This window comes from Zeus faber (assembly GCF_960531495.2).
Source record: "Zeus faber genome assembly, chromosome: 4".
Lineage (NCBI taxonomy): Eukaryota > Metazoa > Chordata > Actinopteri > Zeiformes > Zeidae > Zeus > Zeus faber.
This window is the reverse complement of record NC_137191.1, coordinates 4,777,223-4,803,150: the sequence shown is the minus strand read 5'-3', so window position 1 is coordinate 4,803,150 and position 25,928 is coordinate 4,777,223. Positions and strand designations below refer to the sequence as shown.

Here is a 25,928-nt window from a genome sequence, read left to right as displayed (position 1 = left end):
TTCGACGGGCCTGGTCCTCAACTCCGGGGTTGGATCCCAGCTCAATGACCCCGCCCGCCTCATGTGTCTCAGCTGCATCCAGGACACAAAAAAACAGATATGTTAGATCAGTGGCAGAAAAATAAGAGGGTCAGGTGTGTCTCCCAGTTCCAGCTTTAAACCCAGGTGTGGGGTCGATGCGTAGACTCGCACTCCACAACCCGACCTCACATGCACAGTTCCACACACGTTGGAAATGAACGGCTTCCCACACCCACAGGTGATCCCAAAAGGCAGAACAAGTGACTGCCTCTGACGTTTGAGTTGTCTGTGTGCGTTCCAAAATCGCTCAATGCACCTTTAGTTGCAATACTGTGAAATGCAACCACAGCCCCGTGACAGCTTCTTCAAAAGACTTCCAGTTTTATGTTTTTAAAAAGGGGGGGAAACAAAACCCTTTGTGGTGAAACAACTTGAATCCTTTAAGTCAGCAGTTCCCAACCAAAGTAAAGTTTACATCGATCAGGGATAATGCATTTTTTAAGGTTTTAAAGAGGTAAAAAATGATACATATATATTTTTTTTCTTATTTAGTTTTTGTAATTAATAATTTTTCATTTTGTTTATCTACTGCTTGGAGGTGCTACCAAATGAGGACATGTAGGTCCTGTACTCCTGTTCCCAAAGAGGGAAGGAGGTTGGTGGTTCTGCCTCACAGGAAGCTCTGCTCTTGTCCTCCCACAGGTCGTCCACAGGACAGAGGGATTGTAGCAGTTCTTCATGACTAAAGAGTTGCATTGCAGGTTGAGAAGTTCAACTCCCCTTGCATTGCATTCTCTATTATGTGGAATAAACTTGGATCCGGTGCTGAGTTGAAGTCTCCTCCCAATATGGTAATTGAGCCAGAGAATTCTAGGAGTTTTGAAAAGATGTTGCGAAAGGAATTGGCCCTGTTTACCTTCTATGGAGCTGAAGAAACTTAACATAGGAGCCCAGAGGTGCATTGTCATGCAACCCGCGTCTGCCAGGTCAAGTTTGCAAGTACCTGTGAATTTCACTGTCTGGGGGTGGCACCCAGGGAGACAGTTGCGGGGGGTGCAGACTTGTAGGAGACCTCTGACCCAAGCCACAGCCTGTTTTCTGTATAAAGTCTCCTGTCTTTAGAAATGATATCAGATTGATCGGAGCGCTGCTTCGTAGCAGTACAGAATCTTTTTCTTTATTCTGCAGAATAAATAATCTTGAATATTCTCAGTTTTGTTTTCTTGTAGCGGTCAAATTAACCTCACCGATCATTGCGGAAGAATTTCTTCCACAACATCTCTCCACCACGCCCTCAACAACCAACAAAAAAGCCTCCGACTGATCCACTCGTCCTACATTTCACATGTTACGCAGATCACAGGTTCCTCAGTGGCTTCAAATTCACTTCATATTTTCTTTTGCCTGCATGTCACACCACCAGCCAACAAAGTGTCAATGGGTGAGTCGTAGTCGGTATTGGGGCTATTTGGCATGCACTGAAACACCCTATGAAAATCACAGTTTCGTTTTGGAGTTTTAAGTTCACTCCACTTTGAAGGTCACAAATAAGAGCATGAGTCACCACCCAAGTTGTGACCTCAGCCTTCCAGGAAACTCAGATTACAATCCCATACAACAATACAATTAGTAAGAGTATAAACACTATATATCCTCAGAACTAAAACACTCTCGTGTTGACCAAAGAACAGCTCCCCAAGAGGAGCTGGACGCTTTGCCTATATTATTACATTTTATTTCATCATTAATTCCAATACAGGTTGACTGAAACCAGCACTTTCAGTCAAGGGTGGTATCCCCCCGCCCCCCTCTCCCACACACACACACACACACACACACACACACACACGACGGTTACTTCCTTCTTTCTTCCATGGTGTGTCTGACACTCGTTTCCTGGTGCATTGGAACAATTGAAAGTTAAACAGTTTAATTTGTATCCCATCACTGATTATTGTCTTTTAAACAGTACAATCATTTTTTAATCATCATTTGTAAATGTGGGCATCTAAAATGTGGAGTGATCTGCGAAATGTGGAGTGAAATGATGAAATTATTATCATAACATTACTCTTTACAACGTCATTATAACATTTAAATTATTAACCCTTAGTTCAGTGGTGCATATTCCAATGTTGGACCTGTGTACACGCTGGCTCGTGGGTTAAAATGGACTCTGCTCTCAGATCAGATGTTGTACCTTATTCATAGACTCAGGTTTCCTTTGGTATAGATTTGTAAAAACTCAGGCAACTCTTCAAATTCTGTTACTCAGAATTCAGCAATTTTTAATGAACATTGAAAATGACAGGAACCAAAAATATTTTTCAACCTAAAATGTTCCTAAATTAAAAATCTGTCAACCTGCGCAAAATAATAATAATAATAATAATAATAATAATAATAAAAAGAACAAGAACTTCAGTTCATTGGTTAAAATTTCAAACGAATGAAGCGTTTGGCCCTCCAAACACGTCCCAACGCCTTCCCTCCGTTTCTCCTCGTCCTCCAAAAATGGGCAGATACCTTTTTTTTTTTTTTTTTTTTTTTTTTTTTTTAATTGGTATACCACACAACACACAAGTCTACCTCAGCACCGGTATCTGTCGTCGTCCTCCTCGGCGGCCGGCGTCGTACATCAGCATGCCCTCGTGCGCCGCCAGCGCCACGTGGCACGCCATTACGGCTGAACCGCAGGACGCGCAGATGGCGCAGCCTAGGTCCACGCCCGCCCGGGAAAATAGGCGGCGGAGGTCCTCCGGGGAGAAGAAAGTGTCCGGACGGAGACAGGAAGCTGTCAAAGGGCATGCTTACATTTAGTCATTTAGCAGCATGCTGATGGAGCCGGGGATGTGGCCGGGCTCAGTGTCTGTCAAGTAAAGAGAAAACAGAAGTAGGAGAGGATTGAGTCAGGTCAAAACAGAGTTCATCGCCTTTCTGTTGCATGGTTTCACCATAGACTGTAAACTTGGCTTTTGAGGAGATGGTTTGAAGCCTTGAGTTTGCGTTTACGCTCGCTGCCATCTCAGCAGGAAATACATCCAGAACTTTCTAAATTATGGCAGCGGGGCGGAGTCTTGGTGAGTTGAGGTGGAGAGTGAAACCACCAGACAGAGGAAGGAGGAAACATGCTTACCTTGCTCGAAAGTGAACGGGAAACATATCCGTATCAGTGCTCCTAAATATCCCTCACTTCAAGCCTTCATTTCTCCTTTGTGGAATGATCATTTCCAAGTTTCAAGTTTGAAAATCACAACCACGCAAGCTATTGAGACCCATAAGTATTGTGGGTAAAAAAATCGAATGCACTGACTTTTTTTTTTTTCCCTAATGCAAGTTTCTTCTTTTTCCATTCAGTCTGGTTTTCTGAAGTATCATCTATTGGCCATTAGCTGAACTGCAGTTTAAAGCACATCCACATTGGCTTCTGCCCTCTTGCTGCTTGGGTTGGAGAATGTGCCATGCTCCCTGTGAGACAGTGGTATAACTCCAACGGACTGAAGAAGAGACGTCAGGAAAAAAGGTCCTCTTCTGTGGCAACAGGCAAAACACCTGTCTGTGTGTTTGTCTGATCCTGAAGCGGATTTAGACTGTAATGCGTTTGTATGCGACTCCAAAACAAACGAAATAAGCCGCTGAAGGCGATGATACGGGGCCTATTGTCCGACGCGCTTCTAAACAAACAAATGTTGATGCGCTGAATCCAACGAATGTGTTTAAGGGTGTTTATTAAATCAACATAAGGAAACTTAAATAAACGGTGCCTTTAACTCATAATACAGCGATCAAAACAAATAAACGAAATCAAACTAAAGCGCTCAAACTAAAGCGTTCAAACTAAAGCGGTCAACGAAAGTGTGGGTTCCCCAAACACCCCCTCTCACTCTGATTACCAGCAGGAGATCAGCTGGTGCCTTTTAAAGTGACGCCCATATGCCTGTCAATCATTCATCCCACACACGTGATAGTAAATTCATTCATTAACCAAATATAACCCAAAACATAACCTGATAATAAATCAATTAATAGCAAACCAATTCATGGCTCCTACACGCCAGCCCCTAATTATTAGGTTATTACATAATAACATCATAGAAGCACATGAAATAATGTAAAAAAAGTTCCCCTTCTTTTTTCCACATTTACATAAACATGCAAATCTTCTTTCTTGAGTCGCGAAAAAACGAGTGTTCGTAAAGAATGTTTATAATGAGTGTTCGTAATCCAGAGGTTCCCGCGCAAAGTCATTTGCAGAGTAAACACTCTCGTCGCAAAGTCATGAAAAGTCAAAAAAGGTCAAACGTCAAACTCCAGGCAATTGTAATCCAAAGAATTGTAATTGTAATCCATCTTCAGCCTGTATCCAACAAGCCGTGTCAATTGTCCAAACTTTAATCTTCTGCCTCCTGGATCAAGCAGATCTTTGTTATTGGCCGATCCAGACAGCTGTTCTTTGTTTTAATGCGCACTTGACGCACAAAGCCCTTCTTGTCCGGAAAGGTTTGTAGGACTCGTCCCATGATCCATGAGTTCCTAGGTGCTGTGTTGTCCACAATAAGCATTATATCTCCGGGGACAATGTTGCCTTTCACTCCTGACCATCTCTGGCGCTCCTGCAATTGAGGTAGGTACTCCTTAAGCCATCTCTTCCAGAACAAGTCTGACATAATGGGTTTGTCTCCATCGCCTGCGAGAATAATTGTCTGTCTCTTGGAAGACTCCAGGTGGCAAAGATGGTAAGGGTTTTGACAGCAACAGGTGGTTTGGCGTCAGTGCCTCGAGATCATTAGGATCCGTGGATGCCTTTGTTATTGGACGGCCATTGATGATTGCCTCCACTTCACAGAGCACAGTGTGAAGACCTTCTACATCCAGGTTTTGTACATTCAATGTGGAATTGAGGACTTTCCTTATTGATCTTATTAGCCTCTCCCAAGATCCTCCATGATGCGATCCATCTGGGGGGGGTTGAATTTCCACTTTATTCCCTTCTGAAGAAGAACATCGTTGATCTGTGACTGGTTCCATTGTTCAATGGCTGTTCTCAATTCCCGCTCTGCTCCCTTGAAATTTGTCCCATTATCAGAGCACAATTCCTGGACTTGACCCCGTCTTGCTATGAAGCGTCTGAGAGCATTTATGAAGGCATCAGTGTCTAGTGAAGCTGCCATTTCAATATGGATAGCTCGTATGGCCATGCAAATAAAAATGACCCCATATCTCTTCACTACACTTCTTCTGCTCTTCACCTCGAAAGGGCCAAAGTAGTCTACTCCAACACGAGTAAACGGGGGTTCATCAGGAGTCACTCTTTCAGGGGGTAAGTCAGCCATCTGCTGAGATACTGGCTGAGCATTCAGATTTCGACAGGTGACACACTTCGATAGTACTTTCCTTATGGCTGTACTGGCGCCAGTGATCCAATATCTCTCACGCAAATTAAACAACATGTGGTTCCGTCCACTATGTCCCACTTCATGATGAATGTGTCTCAAAAGCATGGTGGAGATGTGCATGTCCTTGGTCAGTATTACAGGATGCTTAGCTTCTGCCGGCATAGATGACTTACATTACATTTACATTTAGTCATTTAGCAGACGCTTTTATCCAAAGCGACTTACAATTGTTCAAACACCGATGGACACAGCCATCAGGAGCAATTAGGGGCTAAGTGTCTTGCTCAAGGACACTACAGCATGCTAGCAGGAGGAGCCTGGGATCGAACCAGCAACCTTTAGATGACTAGACAGCCAGCTCTACCGCCTGAGCTACCATCCCCTGCCCCTGACTTACTGAGCCGACCACCAAATCTCATGACACCATCTTCCATCAGTGGGCAAAGTGGGTAGATGTGACTTTGCTCCTTCACACTTTTGCCTTTGTGCAGCCTGGAGACTTCTTCTGGAAACATCTTCAGTTGGCTGAACTTGATCTCCATTTCTGCCTTATCAAGCTCCTCCACTGACAAGCCTCTTGAAACAGTTTCCTTCTTAAAGGTTTCCATATTCTTTTCCATTGAATGTCTCTTTTGGTCCATGTTCATGTCAGACTGTTCAAGGTCCATTTTCAATTTTCTCTTCCTCTCACAAAGAGACAAGATCCAGGTCTTAAATCGCAAGATCCAAGCCACAGACTTTCTCAGACAGGTCCAAGAGTCAAAGTAGTAGATCATGCGAATCACTGCATCAACCTCTTCCCCAGCCTGTACAGCATTGATGGAAACCGCTCTCTTGACCTCCGGGTCATCTGATGGAAGTTGATGAGAATCGTCAGGATTGACAGGCCACTCACTCTCAGGTTGCAAAAGAAAGTGAGGTCCTGACAACCATGCTGCATACTTCAGGAATGCGTCCACTTTTGCACCCCTGGAGGCAATATCAGCTGGGTTTCTTGCAGTTTCCACGTATCTCCATTGAGATGGTTGTGAAGACTTGAGGATTTCAGAAACTCTGTTGGCAACGAAGACTTTGAATCTGGAAGTCTCGTTTCGGATGTATTTGAGCACTGAAGCGCTGTCTGTCCAGAATACAGAAGCGTCGAGATCCATGCGCAACTCTTTCCTCCACAGGACGTCCATGCGACTTGCCATGGTGGCAGCAATGAGCTCCATTCGTGGGATGGTGACGACCTTTAATGGAGCTACCCGAGCTCTTCCCATGACAAAGGCACTGTGTACTTGAGAGAGTGCATTTTTGGAGACGAGGTAAGTCACTACTCCATAGCCTTCCTCACTTGCGTCACAGAAATGATGTAGCTGTGCTGTGACTACTTCTCCAAAATCCAAGGGTTTCAGACATCTTGTGATGTTACATTTCTCCAATTGGGGAAGTTCATCAAGCCAACTTGTCCACTTCTGGGCTACTGTCTCAGGGACCACATCATCCCATCCAAGTGCTCTTCTGCACAGATCCCTCATGATCTTCTTTGCAGACAGTACGACAGGACTTAAGATGCCCAGAGGATCGTAAACAGAATGGACTGTTGAGAGAATTCCTCTTCTGGTGAGCGGTCTGTCTTTCATCAGGATTTTGAACTTGAAAGTATCAGACTGAATACACCATTCCACACCAAGTACTCTCTCCACAAATAGTGAGTCTTGGTCCATGTCCAACCTCTTCATGTTCTAATCCACCCTTAGCACAGATGGCGATGCATTCCGGGAAATCTGTCTTAAACTGCTGCTGCCAAAGTTCATCCAGGTTCACGACAGACCCTGTTCACACATACCTCTGCCTGCTGACAATCAATTGCATCATCGCTGTCTCCTTTCAGCGGTCCATTGACGGTCCAGCCCAGCATTGTCCTGATTGCATAAGGACCATTATTGACACTGCGAATCACTTGCAATGGCTCTAATGCTGCTGGAACGTTTGTGCCTATCAATAGCCCAATGTCAGCGTCAATCTCCGGCAGGTGAACATGTCTCAAGTGAGGCCATCTCTGAAGATCCTTCTGTCTCGGGATATTTCCCTTGTAAACAGGCATACACACCTGTGTGTAAGCCTTGGGAAGTTCACAGAAGTGCTCCTCATTCAATCCGGCCACTTCCAGTCCTGGCCCACTGTAGCTAGGAACAACTTTCTCTTGTCCCATTGTCCGCAGGAGAATATGTACCTTCCTTCCTGTAAGGTTAAGTTTGTGCATTAAAGCTTCGGTACAGAACACAGCGGAACTTCCTGGGTCCAAGAAAGCATATGTGGTGACAATTTTACTGCCCTTCTTGGATTTCACATGTACTGGTACAATAGGTAGTTACAATCGTCACCAGCCCCAGTAAGGCCACTTGATTCTAGCGTACTGTCCACTGATATCCCTGGTTCTCTCTCAGATTGGTCAGAGTCTTTGTCCTTCTCTCTCAGAGTGATGTGAAGTACGGTAGGATGTCTTAGACCACATGTTCCACAGGCAATACGTTTACGGCAATGTTTGCTTAAATGTCCAATACATAAACAGCCGAAACATACCCCCTTTTCTCTCAAGAAGCCAATCTTCTCTTTATGAGGTCTTTTACCCAACTGGGGGCACGAATCCAATACATGTTCTCCACAGCAAAGACATTCTTTCCTTACTGAAACATGTTCCTTCTCTTTAGTTTCAAACTGAGTTGTGGACTTCACAGGGCTCACAGTAGTGACAAAGCTAGTTCCTTTCATTCCCGTTCGTGGTGGTGGTGTATATTTGTTTCCAAAGATTGGGTCGGTCAAGATGTTCACTTGTTTCCCAATAAAACTTGTGATATCCATAAATGTAGCTCTGCGCTTTTGTTTTTCCTGTAACTCGCATGCTACGTTCCTCCACTTGTCGCGGTATTTGTATGGCAGTTTCCTTATGATGGTCAGCATGTTTGCAGCCATGTCCAGCTCATGCAAATACTCCACCTCTTCCATGGCGTTAGAGCAGCCCTTAAGGAAAAGGCTGTACTCTTGAAGAGCTTTCACATCTTCATTCTTAATAGGCGGCCATTTACATTTAGTCATTGATCAGACGCTTTTATCCAAAGCGACTTACAATTGTTCAAACACTGACGGACGCAGCCATCAGGAGCAATTAGGGGTTAAGTGTCTTGCTCAAGGACACTACAGCATGCTAGCAGGAGGAGCCTGGGATCCAACCAGCAACCTTTGGATTACTAGACCACCAGCTCTACCTCCTGAGCTACCATCCCCTTTACAGGCCATGACAGGGCCTTGTCCATGTATGTTGATGCAATTTTTTGCTCATTTCCAAATTGTTTTTCTCAATAGAGCTTTTGCTTTTGCATACCCTCTTGCAGGGTCCAGTTGCTGGCAGCTCCTTACCAGTTCCATAGGAAGACCTTTTGTGTGCTGCTCCAGGTAATATAAACGATCACTGAAACTCTTGGTATTGTTTTCCACTCAGTTTTCGAAAGCCTTCATAAAAGCATGGTATTTTAATGGATCTCCATCAAAGATGGGTACCTCCCTTTTAGGCAATGATGACATGCATTGTTGCTGTATCAATAGGGTTGTGATTTCATTTTGTTTCCGCATAATGCCCAGCATGTCATTTTGGTAGTCATTTGCATATTCAGAATCAACATTTGCATGGTAGATATTGGCAGTTGAAACATATTGCATTGGTGCATTGGAAACGTATTGCATTGCTGTATTTGACACATATTGCATTGGTGCATATTCATGAGAGCTTTGCTGAAGTGGGCGTGACTTAGGATCCGAGCCCATAGCTGTCAGAGGCTGTGATTTTGAATGAATGAGCTGAGAGTCTTTAGGCTTTGTTCCTGTGTTTGCATGATTGTGACATTTTTGGTGTGACTGGATTTGCATTGGCACTGAGGGTTTGTGGTTTCCCTTGTGCCTTTTCCACATAAGAAGTCATTCCATCCCCATGCTTTTCTTTAGAAGATTTTCCACTAATGACACTTTGCGTTTTCAACACATTTAATTTGGCCATTTGTACTGCAATCCCCTCATCCAGTTGCTGTTGCTCTTTCCTTTTTCGCAACATTTCCTCCTCGGCTTCCAGCGCATGTTTGTCCTTTAACAGTTTCTGTTTGATCTGTAATGCTGCCAAGTCAGCTTGAGCCTTTAAACATGCAGATGAAACTTTTGAGACAGATGAAACTTTGGAGGCAGTAGATTTTCTCCCGACATTTGACACACTGTCATTTGGGTGCACATCATCATCATCATGCATTATGATTACTGATGCCGCTGATGCGGGCCTGGCCTGTTCATTCACACTTTCAGGTTCCAACTGTGCACTCGTTTTTCCTTTCCAATTTAGGCTATTTGTGCCATTAAACAACACATCCACATTCCACAGAGAAAGGACACTTATTCAGAAATCATCATCATTTTCGGTATTCACACATCAGCGCAGCAGCGCAGTTAAAGAGACCAGCGGAGTTAAAGAGACCAGCGGAGATTCCTTTGATTTAGCTGCAGCAGAGTATCTTAGCCAACTTTAACTCTCTGAGCGTCAACTCAACCCTTGATCAGGTATTTACTTCGTCCCCAATGGACTATATATGCAGTGTTCCTTCCATTAAACAGCTTACAATTGTACCTGACTTTCAAGGATGACTTTGACCGTGGGCTCAGGAAAGTTTGTTGTCAGCTGTTCCTCTGTCTATATCGCCGCCCGGCTTTCGTTCATTCCTGTCCGCTTGATCCGTGTTTGATTTCTTCTGCTGATGTTGCCTTGATGCCGTCGATAATACCGTACATTTTCGTTGACAATTGTATGCGACTCCAAAACGAACTAAATAAGCCGCTGAGAGGCGATGATAAGGGGCCTATTGTCCGACGCGCTTCTAAACAAACAAATGTTGATGCGCTGAATCCAACGAATGCGTTTAAGGGTGTTTATTTAATCAACATAAGGAAACTTAAATAAACGGTGCCTTTAACTCATAATACAGCGATCAAAACAAATAAACGAAATCAAACTAAAGCGCTCAAACTAAAGCGGTCAACGAAAGTGTGGGTTCCCCAAACACCCCCTCTCACTCTGATTACCAGCAGGAGATCAGCTGGTGCCTTTTAAAGTGACGCCCATATGCCTGTCAAGCATTCATCCCACACACGTGATAGTAAATTCATTCATTGACCAAATATAACCCAAAACATAATCATAATAATTCATAATAAATTCATATACAATAAACCTGATAATAATAAATCAATTAATAGCAAACCAATTCATGGCTCCTACAGCGTTGATGAGCGAGCTTGATTCACATTACTTAACATTGGTGTGCTTAGTGCTTTATGTTATGGGGTTTATCTAACTTCAAATTATTTTTGTAAACTGTGTTACTGTAAATTCCTACAGTATTATATTATTACAGGATAATAACTTGTTTTCTACAATGTAATCCCATGTGGCATGGGCCACTTATGTGGTATGAAAAAAAAATGCATTTATTCATTCATTCGCAATATCATGCTTACAGTACTTTTTTGGACAGGTATAGATCCTGTTAGACCAAAAACGAATAGACCTGAATTCAAAAGCTGCGCAGTGACGTTTCCATATCTGTAGCAATACAATATAATTATATTATAAGTGCATAATAGAAAACTGCAGAATGAATACAAGAACAAAGTTGCTTTGGCTCTTCATGTCTCACTGTCACCACCAAACATCAGCTCTATAGGTCACTTTAGGAACAATAACCTCGAGTGACCTCGGTCATCGTGCCTATGACATAATCATAATACAAGTCTGTACAAAATTCACAGGTTCGACTTATTATTCGACTTATACTCTTGATGGTGCAATCAATACGATTCGATCGATTCCAGCTTGAAAAGCATCCTTTCAACTTTTCGATATATTTTTTTCTGAATTACATAGTTTAATTCTTCCTGCTTTGCAGTTTGCACAGCCTTCGGAGTTTTCCCTTCATCATTTCACTGCACCCTACTTGTGTGGCTGCATGTGACAAATACAAATACTTACTCCTTAATCATCTTAGAGCCAATGTGTGACAATGAAAAACCCTGCATGTCAACAAAATACTTAATCAGTTCTCAGTTATCTCAATAGGTCACATAATTTGACATTTTTGTCAGTTTGGAATGCAATGCTGGTCTTGTGGTCACTATCGCTTCACCCTTGAAGATGCAGATATTTATACATATTGAATGACACCTTAATTACATTTAATCCATGAGTATTCTGGACCTCGGTCCTTAGCTCCACTCACTGTCTCTGGGTTCCGGTTCCAGGCCCCTGAACCTCCCCGCGGGCCTGGCGTCTACCACCTGGAACGCCTTGGTCTCCAGGTTTTCCAGGACGTCCTCGTAGGTTCGGATCCAGGAGCGGCGCAGGGAGGCTTGAAACTCAGCGTGGGCCGGCCTGGTGTAGCGGTCGCTCACCGGCAGACCCTCCCGCACCCAGGTCTTGAGCCCCCCGCCGAGGGGGGGCAGGGCGCGGCGCGCTCTCTGCAGACTGGAGCGTTTCTGAGGAGGCAAAGTTCAAAAGCTGCTTGGACTGTTATTTCTGCGGGACATATACTTGTAGATAGATAGATATTTTATATGTTTTATATTACGTGCGCCAACAGTTATATTTGCATGTACATGGAATTATATAAATTACAGTTAAAGATGTTAAATAAGTCATAATGCCACCGTATTGTTACTGTCATTGTTATCGCACAGACATTGTTGTTATACATTACAATATGCTACCCCTGCACGTTGCTTTTTTTTACATTTCTATTCTATTTGCATTTCATTGAAAATAACTACACTCTATATATTTCTTGGGGTGTTTTATTACTTATTTTTGTATCGCATGTGTATATTTTATACGTGTACATATTGCAGTTATTTAAAAACGTCTTCTAGAATGAATGGATGTAAATATTATATTTATACAGTATTGTTTAGATACATTTACTCTGTAGTCTGCTGTAACGGTACATTTCCCTCCCTCCGTAATAAAATACGATTTTATCTTAAATAAGGGTTAAAATATGTTTATACTGTTATCCTCGTTTGATCGTTAAATTACCCAAAAAGACAAATTCGTGTTTTGTTTATTTTATTTGTTTCTGCACAACGGAATTTCTTCTGGGAACTATTGGCTTCGACCGCTGTGTTCCGCACGGACAGTTTTAGCGGCGCACAGCTCACATGGATGTTGACAGACGCACACGGCTGTATGGTCTGCGTGACAACTCAAATCGCGGGTGAATGGACAAACGTATTTAATTTACACTTTATCTCGAGCTCACTGCCCCAGAATGTCGGCGTCGATCATCAGAAGAGGACTGGAGCTGCTCAGCGATGATATTAAAGGTAGAAACCCGAGGAATAGTAGCTTCTCATTCAGGACAGCACCGCCGTGGATGTGTCTGCAGGCGTTCTGTAGTTATTAGGCCTTAAAACACATCCAATAATCCCAAGTTTGGATTCATAAACATTTTGTCGTTTATTTATCTATTTGTCGAAAATTAGTCAATTTCTTCAGCATCAGAGTCGACATTTCTAATGTTGTCAAATCGTAAAGCCCACCGCTGAAAATGCTGACCTCCGCGCTGGTCCAAATAGAGGATTCTTGCCTGCAATACCTAAGTGAATAAGACAGATGGTTTGTCAAAAAAATAAATATATATTCTGTTGAAATGTGTTTTAAAAGGGCCTCCTACTTAGTACGTTCGGTGATTGGTGAGTGGTTTTGTCAAAAAGTTTTGCATTGTTTGATTCCAAAAGACCATAATCTGGACCAGGAATGGCCCAATTAACCATTCCTTACTGATAGCTACTATCTGAATTCAGAAGATCAGCAAATCCTTGTACTCTTATGGCAGAGATACACCAAAGTACTATCAGTTGTACTAGGGTGGGTGACGGATATTCTCACGAGATATGATCAGATGTGAGTTGAGTTTCTATCTCTATCCATCAAACGAGCACATCAAATTAAATGGCTGCCGATGACTGAGCCTGCTTTTAACAAACTTTAAGACAGTATTAAAGTCTTAAATTTGTTGAGGACTTAAGTATCCAATCAAAAACATTTGATTTATACGACGCATTGCACAAAGAATAAAGCTTGGCCTCTATTTTTCTTGTTGTCTTCCAGATGCTAAAAAAGCTAAACAAGGTCAAGCTAAGAAGCACCAGACCCCCAGCAAGGCCAAGGCAATGGCACTTGTCAGCACTGGGCGACAGGGGGTCACCAAGCAGGTCAAACTGCTACAAGGGCGCCGGGGTCCTGGCAAGAGTAAAGCTAACGTTAAGGACAAGAGGATCAAGTCTGCCATCGGTAGCTTAAGTCTTATACATAACTAATGCATTAAGATGTCTTGTGGTTCACTTCAAGGTCATACTTACATTCGATGAGTTGTATTGAATATGTACCTTAGTCGTCCCCTTAAGAAAATTGAGGTGAAAGAACGACAGCACAGAACATTGGACATTGGCAGCATAATTCTATAGAGCCTCTGGGTGGTCATGAATGTGAGGGGAAATGAATAAGGGTCGCACTTGTTTGTTGATTCAAACTGCGAAAATCACAGCTGACTAAACCGCAGATCTCCATTTTGTCATGTAAACTTGTACAGCCATCATTGCCAAATCTATGCCCTTTGTGGTTTAAGAGATGTATTCCAATCAGATGCTCGCCAACTGGTTTTACAAATCCAAATCCTTTCCCCATCTTTGTTTGCTAAGAAGTCATACCCAACATGTGTAGAGCGCTGTTTCATAGGAACCACTATACTCTTTTGCCTTTTAGTGGAACATACGTAACTGTGAGCCGTTGTTGATGGCAGCAGGTAAGATTCCTGTCCCGATGTGCAGCCGTAGGCTCACTGACCTGGATCTGTTTCCCAGAGGAGTTCAAGAAGAAGCACAGGCAGAGCCACCTGAGCAGCAATCTGAGGTACTTCCTGGGAAGCAGCTACAAGGCCAAGGATGCCGTTACCATGAAGGTGAGGGAAGCTGTCCGTGACGCTGGGGACTGAAATGAGTTTATGGTTTCAATAGAATCGCATTAATAGAATAGAGTACAGACAGGGTCTGCTGCATTAAATAACAGTTAATACCTCTGCAGTTCAGCGTCTGAGCCAAATCTAACACCAAGCTGACACTAACACAGGTCTGTCCTGTAACAGTGAAGGTGATTAGCTTTTTTTTGCAAAGTGATTTTCCTATTTTAGGATGAAGCTTTTTTATTTGAAAGTAATTAATTCAACTCATTGTGTTTAAATTTAAGTTTATGAATCGGAAATCGTTTTTATTTTATATTTTGAGTTTATCTTTAATTCCTTGTGAATTCATCTTTGTATATTGTCTGTTTATATTTTTACTATAAATAAATGTACATATTCTGTTTTACTGTATCTGAGCTGCTTTTTTTATCCTCAGATTTCCCCCCTGGAAATCACTAAAGTAGTTTGTTAGCTTATCTAAGACAAACCACATCAAATTACCGCCCAGTCCCACAGTAAATTATTCTCCACGTGCCGCCCTCAGATCCTGCACCAAAATAAGGGAAGGCTGTCCAGGAATAACCCGGAACGTCCGGCCAAGAAGCCAGCAGCGCCCTCATCCTTGTTCACAGAGGAGGAGTTCCAAAAGTTCCAGAGGGAATATTTTGGAAAGGATGAGAAGTAAGATAAGATCAGATTAGATGATACTGTGGCTCTGTGGGAGGGATTGCAGCTAAAGCAACAAGGTGGATTTCCCGGTCCAGGCCGTGGTTCTGCTGGGTTTGGCTGGACACTCCCAAACCCCCCAAATGGAGGCGTCTCTCCATCACCCCGCTCAAACCAGAGGAATGGCTTCCTCCAGGGAATCCACAACCATTTTATAAGAGACAAGTTGGTTTGCTTAGAATGTGGATATCTCAAAAGCCTTCGATATGAAGAGTTCCTCGTGGCATCTGAAGTATTTTGCCTCCTGAAATCAAATGCTTTGATTAGATATTTGGATCAAAACACTTTTGTATCGGCATTCATTTTGTTGTCCTCACCTTTCTCTGTTCCTTTTTACTAAATCCTGGGAATAAAATATATAAGTATAAAAGAAAACAACACCATTCCCAAGACGAGGGAATAAGGTCTCATGTTTTTTTTTTTTTTTTCCTCGTGTCTGTTAGTGTTGCACGAGGTGTGCTGCACATGCACATGCTGTCATGTTTGTCTATTGATATTTTCTGTACAAAAAAACGCAAATTAAAATGTGTGAATCGTGCCTGTCCGGTGATGATGAGGCTGAACTGTGGCAGCTGCTGCTGGTTCCACAAGTTAAGGATGCGAAACTCATCGTCGTTAGATCACCTGCAGTGACCTCGTCACACATTCACACTTCTCAGTCCGAATAAATGTTTTACTGCACATTTTGGGGGGAGGCTGCGTTCAGATCATGGTTTGTGCACTTTAAGTACGAGTCTGCTGTTTGTGTTCAGCTGCTTTTGAAATTCCTCGGCTATTTAATCGAAAACGCTGTTTGTCCGACGCAACTTAGTTTCGTGCTCCGTACCTCTGATAGTTCCATCTTACAATGCCTCTGTCTCTTTCCCCGTTCCCCAAAAGTTTGGGAATGTGGAAACAATGGCAACATCAGCATGTGAGAGGAAAGTATTCTTAAGCTAGCCCTGGTCCCGCGAGACCTTTCTCCATGGAGATCTGTTGCATCCCAGCGTTTGAGCCCTGCCTGTGCAAAATGAAAGGAACGAATGAAGCTGCTGAGCGAGTTAAAGCTCAACTATGCAGTTTCTGTTGCTCCGCTGTGATAACAGGCTCGACCTCATCACTCTGATATTTGTCAGGACTTTTGGTGTTTAAAGGTGCTGAGCTCCGCTGGGTTTCACAACTAGATGTTTTAAGAGGAGCGTACATCAGTGGCAAGAAAGAGATTTTTTTTCTTTGTTTTGTATATATATTCTTTCTGATACTGTCAGGAGGTTTGAATGGCAAAGGTAAGGGGACTAACTTGAATCTAGTGTGTAAGAGTTAAAAATGTTTTGCTTGCTGTGTTATTTAATACACCACATCTACAACAAAATTATTCAATAATTGAGTTATATAATTTTGGAAAGACCATGCGCTCTACAGGTTCTAAAATATATGCAAAGTTGGGCATTTTTACTCAAGTGATACTGTTGGTGATGAGAATTGTATTTGTTTTATCTGAGTTTGTAAATTCCCACAAGCTGATTGTGGCTTAACCTGATTCTTGCAGCCTGTGCATAGTGACTGTCGTGAGAATGCTTGGAAGGGTTTCACAACGTGAGATAACAATTTGCAGCGCATTGTCTTAGTCGTGTTTGTGTCAGGAGGAGGAGATTGTAGTGGATTTGGTTTTTAATATATATAAATGTTTTCTATTGCAAATTGTCATTTTGTTGAGTAGATTAAGAACAGACATACTGCTTAAATTCCCCTTGGAGAAATCCATGCTGAAGTGATATGCAGCCCTCATCAGGTGACTTTAGGCCGCTTTGGATAGATGTCATAGTTGAACATGTCAAATAAAGTCTAATCATAAATTCCTCAGTCATAAAAGCAATTTTTAAGGGAGACATTTTGAATGTCCGCTTGTTCATTCCCTATCATCACATGAGTTGAAGCATTTAAATTATGAGGAAAGTCCTTTTCAATTTTTTCACTTTATTCCCTCTTGTTTGTCCATTTAAGATAAAACGCACATATCTGAGGATACATTTTCATGACCCCTTCGTTCTGTTTGGTCCTTTCATCCTGCAACGTGTATTGTCTGATTGCAGACTCCATGTCACTTACTAATAACATTTGCTCATTGGTGAATATTTGAGTTCAGTGAGGCAATTTTAAGGGACTTTATACTTTTAATTAAACATGGATATCAAAGCAAATTCTTACTCTAGGCCTACTGCATTTATCTGTAACAGGTATGTACTACTTGGTTTTATTTTCTTTTTGTATCCAAGTGTTAACTTTTTATGTTTGCAAGTGAGCAATGAGAGGAATCCACGATAGCATCTAAAACAGGATCCTCAACCTGTCGTTTAGGATGGAACATTTCTTCACACCGAAATTAGACGTTTTGGTTTCGGTATTTCAGTTCATTGAAGGGAGGAGTTTTGCTTTGGGTATTTGTGCTGCTGCCTTTTGGGATATGGGTATAGGGTTTATGGTTAGGGTCCTGTTGTCTCATGTCAATCAAGTGTGGTGTTGTCCTCCAGAGCAGTGGAAAGGACATGACGCTGTGTCCACGTCCGCCTCTCCAGCCTCCTGCTGTGTGCACGTCCTCCCAAAAGCCTCCAGCACTGGTGCGCAGGGAGACAAGACGGATGGTGAGGGGAAATCCATCAGCAACATCCAGTCTGACCACTTTCCCCCAATTCGTGGGAGTACACTGTGTGTAGGAGGAACAAAATCCAGCAGCGAACTGCAAGACAAGGCCACGCTGGGAAACATGGGCCCTGCTCGTCGTTGGTGTTGCTTTGTTCATGTAGAATCCTCTTGTTACCTGGAAACAATTACTGTATCATGAGGATATTTTTTTCAACTGTCATTGGTGCTCTACTGCAGGCACAGCCTCCTTGTGCAGACATTCACATAGATACACACAAGGATATATATTTATATATATACATACACCTAGGATAAAAAAAAAAAAGATATGCAATTTAAAGTTCAAAACCATCATCTCATCTGCGTTAGGTGGATTTGTTATTTTTAATTTTCTTTGTTGCTTGAGGTGGTGGGATTATTTTTGGTTCCTTTTTTATTTTTGAATGTGGTCTATCCAATGCTATGATTGCTTGTAGGTCTATTCAATGCCCTGATTGGTATCAGAGAAACCAGCTGTGTTATAGAGCTGAGTGAGTTGGTAAATTAAGGTTTTACCAAATTGTGTCGGAAGTACAGCAAACACATTTCTTAACAACCAAAGCTTTTAAAGAAAATAAACCGTGATTGTTTCGACCCTGGCAAAGACGGATGGAAGCCTGTTTGGATGGGAGGGTGGCCAGACGTATTCTGCAGAGCAAATATGGTTCACAGGCTCGAGGTGCACAGCTGTTCAAATACATTGAATGGCTGTTTTTTTTATTGTTTGTTTTTTCTAAGTAAAAGATAAAAAGGGTATGATGTGGATAATCTAAAGATGAGCAAAATGGTAAAGAACAAAAGAAACACGTGAGACTATTTATAAAAAAAGGACTCAAATTCTTTGTTTTCTCCAAGCAGATCTCTGTCAGACGAATGACAACGTCTTGGTACAGGAGAATATTTACACGGTAACCACCAAAATAATTGACTCCACGGAATGATAGAAGGCCCTTCCACGTTCACATTCACAAACGTGTCATTTTCTGCCTGACGGTGGTTCAACAGGAAATGTACGGCACCACGGCATCGCCGCCTCCGCTGCCTCCTCCCGTGGACCAGCGGAGGTGTGGGCCTGACGAGCTCCGTCACAACCCAATGCTGGTATCACATGAAGCTCCCACGTTGGTCAATTTACATATTAAAAAACATTTCTGGAACAGCTGATTGCGTTCACGAGACAAAATTGTCCTCTGCTTGTTCCTCTTTCACCAGGATGCCAAGTATCTGAAGGAATGGTGGAAGAGGGTGGAATGTGAGTCGGAGACGAGACCTTTTTTTTTTTTAATGATTATTAAAACGATATCATTGAATTGGAATTCTTACTTCCAGCTTGGGAGTACCTGGCAATTGACCTCTCACTACAAGAAAATGAGGAATCTAAGTAAGTTGATCTTTTATTTTTATGGCACTTTATGTATTTATCATTGATTGGGGGGGAAATCCAGTCTCACCCGCTGCAGCCTCTCTGGTGAGATGTGCACAATCTACTCAATATGTGTGTTCCAAGCTGCAGCGGGTTGAGTACGGTGACCGATAGATTGTAACGCCTCCTCAGGAACATCACCAATAAAGCCCAGCGCATCTATAAAGCCATCCAGGTGTTCCACCTCCTGTTGGCCGAGCACGGTGTGACCTTTCAGGGCCACATCTTCGAGCTGAACACCGTTGCCGACAACTTAGATAAGGTAACGAGTGGAGATGGAAATAAACAGCGTGTTGTAATTGTTTGATTTGGCCCCTCAACCCGACTCCTTGAATCCCAAGGTTTCCAAGGGAACAAAGATCGCTGGCATCACCGGAGGGGCCACAAGTGCAATTGGGGGCCTGGCGGTGGTGGCAGGGTTGATTTTCTCCCCGTTCACCGCTGGGGCCTCGCTGGCCCTCACTGCAGTGGGCGTGGGTGTGGTCACGGCAGGTGGCGTTACTGGGGCTTCGGCTGCCATCGCTAACACGGTGACTTTAAATCTGTTTTATTTTTTCTGTTCACAGTACCAGTTTCATCACTGACCAGACATGTCTCAGTGGCTTAAAGGGAAAGTTTTCAACCCAGGCTCATTGAAATGAAATGTTTGTTCCCGTAATTTATAGCTTTTCACGGCACAGCCTCACCGAACGCTTAACTGCCGAGAACCTTACCACTCCGCTTAAATGCACCCAACACAAAGTTTTGGAAAAGTCATCTTATCGGGTTTTTTTTCTTCTGCACTCCCACAAATCAGCTCCGTGCCAACGTCGGAGACTAGAAACAGGAAGTTGCGTCCCTTCCTGCCGGCAACCCGCTGTCGCCAACGCTATGCTCTAGATGTGCTGTGGCAATGAAAGTCATTCCAAATAAAATGCGTCCATCCTGAGTCTCCTGTTTCGGAAACAGAAATGCTACGTCACGTTTGCCCCCCGCTGCACTGAAGCACAGGAAGCTGCAGCTTCTCAGTCATAACATGTCGAGCGAGGTGGTGCTCTGAACAGTCCAACGTGATGGGAACCAGTGTTTCATTAAGGCCTGGGTTGAAAAACAACAAACCTATGTTTTAATTGTGACACCAGACAAAAAGAGAGTTGTGAATCAGAGCAAACGTGGATTGATTTATTGTCACACATCATTGGTTTGGACCAAACATGGATGACATTCATTTACACGAGTGGGAAAATGCGTTTTTCCAGGTGAACAAGAAACACGACAAGAAGAAAATCAAGCAGATCATCCAGGACTAAGAGGACAAAATGGCGGAGATCCAGCGGTGCCTGGAGTTCGTCAATGAGGGCTTGGAGGCTCTGAGGCAGCACCCGCAGGCCGCCCTGGAGGGGCTGACGGTCGGCCCGGTGACCGTGGCCAGGCTGGCGGAGCTGGGGGCGGGCAGCAGGACGTGCTCCAGCGCCATAGAGCAACAGCAAGGCGTCCGGGGTGATGCAGGGCCTCGCCCTCGGGATGGATATGTATTTCAACAAGGTGAAGAAGGTGAAGAAGAAGCTCCGCTCAGAGTTTGCCAACAGAATGCGCATAGTGGTGGAGCAGCTGGTGACCGGGTTGGAGATGCTCAAGAAAGCCCAAGAAGCGTTTGTGAAGTTTACCTCTTGAAAGGGGGAGGTGGCTTGCCCCTTCTCTTCTCTCGCCAGTTCCATTTTATTATTCTAGGAGAGTCTTTTTTTTTTTTTTTAACAGGCTACGGCCTCTGATAAATCCTTTTCGCACACGACCCACCCTTGGCAGCGTTCAAGTCTACAATGACACCACGACTACGTCAGGTCCAAACTCACTCGTAGTCTCATTTCTAATCTCAAATTACAACAGAGGCTGAACGCTGCTTTCCTTTTTCACAAATTTGTGTGTCCATGTTGTTTGAACCATTATGAAATATACTTTTTTTTTGTCAAAACCAACAAGTTTCATTTGATTTTATTCAAAACAAATAATTTGAGACCAATGAGAGAAAACAGATGCAGATTGGGATCTATCAGTGTCTCTATGTAAATTGATTACCCAAAATTAAAATCAAGTATAATGTTTACTTATTTTTATTGAATGTATTTTTGCTTGTTTAAGCTGCGTGTTGCGTTTGAAAGGTGGTCATTTGTATAAATGACGATGATAAGGGTGATGAATATTATTATTATTAGTGTTGTTGTTGTTATAGTATCTGGTAGGCCTTTAATTATGAAGGGCTTTCCTTATATCTCCCAAACTCGGTGACCTTCACGTTAGTGCTTCCCTCGGCCAACAGGGGGCAGCAAATATTTAAGTACAGCAGTATTATTTTTTTCTTTTCATTTATATGGATTAAAATGAAAAAAATAGAACCACCAACTTAGTTGATTTTACCAGAATAGATGAGACTATATTTAATAAATAATAAAACACAATGTCATACTGTGCATACCCCTGAAGAAACAAGAAGAAAGAAGCTGAAGAAGATAACTGTGTTCCTGAACAATAAACCATACAGTACTTCAGGACTAAGGGACTGCGTTAACAGGAAAAAGCGAAGCATTTAAAAAATTAAGGACCGTGTTGAACTAAAAACCATACAAAGGGAACTTAGTCAGATGTTAAAGGAGGCAAGGAGACAACAGAAGTATTCACTGACATTCTACCACTTTCAACTCATAAAACTTGAGGATTCAATGAAAGCCACTGCAACATGGAACCAAGTAAAAGATGTACTGCTGATGACTTTCAGAAAGCTACAATGAACCCAACGACCTTTGATTTTTCCCGATCAATGCGATAGTGTTTGAGAATCCCAAGGACAACTTGGGCACAAGGCCTGAGGTGGAGGGTGACAAGGTGCGGTCCCTGTTCTGTCCGAAGGTGCTGTGAAATCCGCTCGCTCTCGAAGAAGAAGATTTAAAAAAAAAATTGCTGTCCGGATTTATTAATATATTATTGTCATGTAGCGGGCCACGTTATGGTCCGACGGGCCGGATGTGGATCCCTCAAGCCGGGATTGGAGCTACTCGGGCCTTCATCCTCCATCAAGATATTAAATATCAACAAGTATTATATGATTTTATTTCGGGACACATTATTTATCATTTGGTTTGATTATATCTGGTTTTATGATTTGAAACCACTTTTTATTACCTTTTCTTATCTTAAAGAACTACTGTCTCACACTCAACATGTGAATTTAAGCAGGTTTTTGGATTCAACATGATGTGTGATCTATGATCTGAATGATATTCACATGCCTGGAGGAACACTGTGATGTTGTTGGCAAGTGTGTTGTGTGATGCAGCAGCTTGGAGCCCAAGACAATAAAGTATCTTATTTTATTTTATATTATCTTATTTTATCTTATCTTATTTTATCTTATCTTATGTTATGTTATGTTATCTTATTTTATTTTATTTTATTTTATCTTATCTTATTTTATGTTATCTATTTTATCTTATCTTATCTAATGTTATCCTATCTTATTTTATTTTATATTATCTTATTTTATCTTATCTTATTTTATATTATCTTATTTTATGTTATCTTATCTTATCTTATTTTATCTTATTTTATCATATTTAATGTTATCCTATCTTATCTTATTTTATTTTATCTTATCTTGTTTTATCTTATCTTATGTTATCTTATCTTATCTTATTTTATCTTATCTTATTCTATTTGATCTTATCTTATTTTATCTTATCTTATTTTATCTTATCCTGTCTAGTGTTATGTTATGTTATGTTATGTTATGTTATGTTATGTTATTTTATTTATTTATTTATGAACCCATATCAGTCGCATGTAACAATATATCTAAATCCATGTAATCACATGAACATAATCCACACACATAATGAAGAACACTACTTCATGTAGCTTCCAGTCACACACTTTTGTTTTTGCACACATGGTTAATTCTTTCAATTCTTTTAGATTGTGTCCTCCCTTGGGTTCCTGCCTTAAAGCTTGCCCCATCCTCAAAGCTTGCCTTATCTTGTCCTGACAAATTATTTTCTGCACCTGAGAGTTCTAGCTGACTGTATATCTCTGTATCTGTGACGTCGAACTGACCATATATTCTCTGACTCCATGAAAATGAACTGTTTGACTCAGAGAGCTGCTCCTTAGCACATCTCTGATCCGACGCTTGTACAAGCCTTGTCCTTTGGTTTGTGAATGTGAAGCAGCAGCGTCTAAACCAATTCTGCATGTTTTACGCCATCTGTGTTGCATCCAGCTGAGCCAGTGCAAACACATAGTTGGAGTCCGTGTGGAGGTTGACCTTTTTGTCTTCTGCTTGTTGTAGTGCCACACACATGGCATGTAGCTCTGATTTTTGTGCCGAGGCTGGTTGGGGCAAAATTCCGCTTGCTTTTGTTACAACATTGATATTGAAATCGACTCTTTATCTCTTGCTCCTACCAAAGCTGCAAGGAATCTAGGTGTCATTATCGATGACCAACTGACATTCTCTGACGATGTTGCCGCAGTCTCTAGGTCGTGCCGCTTCACATTATTCAATATCCGAAAAGGCCATACCTGACCCAATATGCCACACAACTGCTGATACAAACCTTGGTGATTTCCCGCCTCGACTACTGCAACGCTCTCTTAACAGGCTTGCCGGCTTGTGCGGTGAAGCCACTGCAGATGATACAGAATGTGGCGGTGCGACTGGTGCTCAACCAGCCAAAGAGGGCACACGTTACTCCGCTGCTTATTGAGCTCCACTGGTTACCTGTGGGGATGCCATGGGGATGGGAGCTCAGGAGGTAGAGCTGGTCGTCTAGTAATCCAAAGGTCGCTGGTTCGATCCCAGGCTCCTCCTGCTAGCATGCTGTAGTGTCCTTGAGCAAGACACTTAACCCCGAATTGCTCCTGATGGCTGCGTCCGTCGGTGTTTGAACAATTGTAAGTCGCTTTGGATAAAAGCGTCTGCTAAATGTAAAATGTAAAATGTAAATGTAAAAATGACCTGTAGCCGCTCGCATCAAGTTCAAGTCTCTGATGCTGGCCTACAGAGTGATTGTTGGGAATGCTCCCACTTACTTAAATGCTCTTGTAAAAGCACATGTTACCCCCCGGATGCTGCGTTCGTCAAATGAGCATCGCCTGGCTCTGCCGGCTGCACAACCACAGCAATCGAGGCTATTCTCATTTGTAGTTCCACGTTGGTGGAACGAGCAGCCAAAAACCACCAGAGCAGGGCTTCCCTCTCTGTCTTTAAGAAGCACTTGAAGACCCAGCTCTTCAGAGAGTACCTCCTCTCCTAACTTACAATTACTTAACACTACTTAGCAGTATTTATTTATTGTTACACTAATGTTTCTGTTGCAATGTAGCTTGAATGTTATTCTCCCTTGTAAGTCACTTTGGATAAAAGCGTCTGCTTAATGACTAAATGTAGATGTAAATGTAAATGTTACACATACCCCTCCTGCAGCCTGGGCTACCACAGCCCAGGATGCCACATTCACGCCATCTGGGGTTCTGTAGCAGCAGCCATCCGTGTACAGTGTTACGTCTGGGTCGGGGATGGGTTCCACTCGGAGGTGTGGTCGCGCTTTCAGGGCTGTTTTTATGACAAGAACACAGTCATGGGGAATTCCATTGCCCGCTGTGGGCAGTGCGTCCGTCATGTTGACTCCTGTGGTTGTGAACGAGAAGTAGGGTTTGGACAGAATGGCCGCTAGGCGGGCTTCTCTTTTTGCAGTTGTGAGAGCGAAATTGGGAGCTTTTATGTAGGCCTTGATGCCGTGGGAGGTGTGCACAATCAGTGGGTGTTGAGTGGGGATGTATTCAGTTTTGTTAATAGCTTTTGCGGCAATAGCCGCGCCATTGTGGCAATACTCCACACGGGGGTAGTCCTTCCTCAGAGTTGTCCTGAGAGGAGCTGTGGAAAGTTAGTACTTTCCACCCTGTTGAGTGAGTCTGCCATAGCACAGCGCAGACGAATCCTTTCCTTTCTGACACATCCAGGTGGAATGGTTGTGAGTTGTCTGGGGCGGCTAACGCCATTGCATTGGCCATTGCATTGGCCATTGCATTGGCCATTGCATTGGCCATTGCATTGGCCATTGCAGTTTTCAGGTCAGTGAACGCTTGTTCTACTGCCGGTGTCCATTCGAGGGGAGCTTTCAGTTGGCGATTTCCAGCCGCACCAACTATCCTGCGTAACGCATCGGTGCGGCCAGTGCAGTCGGGGATGTAGGAGTGACTGTAGCCTGTGAGGCCCAGAAATGCAAGCATTTGCATTGTGATGGGTTTGGGAAATGTGGCGATAGAGTCTTTGTGCACCTGGCTTATCTCACGGCTGTCCCCTCCTAGGACCTTTCCGAGGAAGATGACTTGTTGGCGCACCAGTTTGCTCCGTTTGAGCTTGTAGCCTTTGCTGGCGACTTACTGCAGCAGAGCTTCTGTGGCTTGCAGGCAGGTAGCCATGTCCGGGGCCCCAAGTAGCATGTCATCCACGTATTGAATGAGCACTGCTCCTTGTGGGAGCGGCAGGCTGGCCAGATCCTTTTTCAGGCATTCGTTGAAGAGGGTGGGAGTCCTTCGGTACCCTTGGGGCATCCAGGTGTATGTGTACTGGCATTTCTTGTAGGTGAAGGCGAAGATCTCTCGAGACTCTTCGGCTAGTGGAAGGCCGAAGAAGGC

The 25,928-nt window shown here is 43.0% G+C and overlaps 1 protein-coding gene, 1 long non-coding RNA gene and 1 pseudogene across 4 annotated transcripts; 2 read left to right on the top strand and 1 right to left on the bottom strand.

Annotated features, from left to right (window-relative positions):
• Window positions 1-2,606: 2,606 nt before the first annotated feature.
• Window positions 2,607-12,157, bottom strand: LOC307229022 (3-mercaptopyruvate sulfurtransferase-like; annotated as a pseudogene). Its single transcript has 3 exons — window positions 12,152-12,157; window positions 11,714-11,969; window positions 2,607-2,890 (listed from the first exon to the last, which is right to left on the bottom strand). The product of its transcript is annotated as a 3-mercaptopyruvate sulfurtransferase-like (transcript).
• Window positions 12,158-12,652: 495 nt separating this feature from the next.
• Window positions 12,653-15,573, top strand: LOC307229255 (active regulator of SIRT1-like). Of its 2 annotated transcripts, none has more exons than XM_079999207.1 (4): window positions 12,653-12,812; window positions 13,600-13,782; window positions 14,319-14,449; window positions 14,994-15,573. In XM_079999207.1, the coding sequence occupies exons 1-4, from the start codon at window positions 12,758-12,760 to the stop codon at window positions 15,132-15,134; spliced, it is 510 nt and encodes a 169-aa protein (XP_079855333.1). In that variant the 5' UTR covers window positions 12,653-12,757; the 3' UTR covers window positions 15,135-15,573. The 2 variants fall into 2 exon arrangements, with proteins under 2 accessions (XP_079855333.1, XP_079855334.1); XM_079999208.1 differs by having other exon boundaries at window positions 14,352-14,449; window positions 14,994-15,571.
• Window positions 15,574-19,054: 3,481 nt separating this feature from the next.
• On the top strand, window positions 19,055-19,511 carry LOC307228952. Its single transcript, XR_013844105.1, has 3 exons — window positions 19,055-19,088; window positions 19,166-19,217; window positions 19,392-19,511. It is a non-coding gene; the product is annotated as an uncharacterized lncRNA (long non-coding RNA).
• The last annotated feature ends 6,417 nt before the right edge of the window (window positions 19,512-25,928 follow it).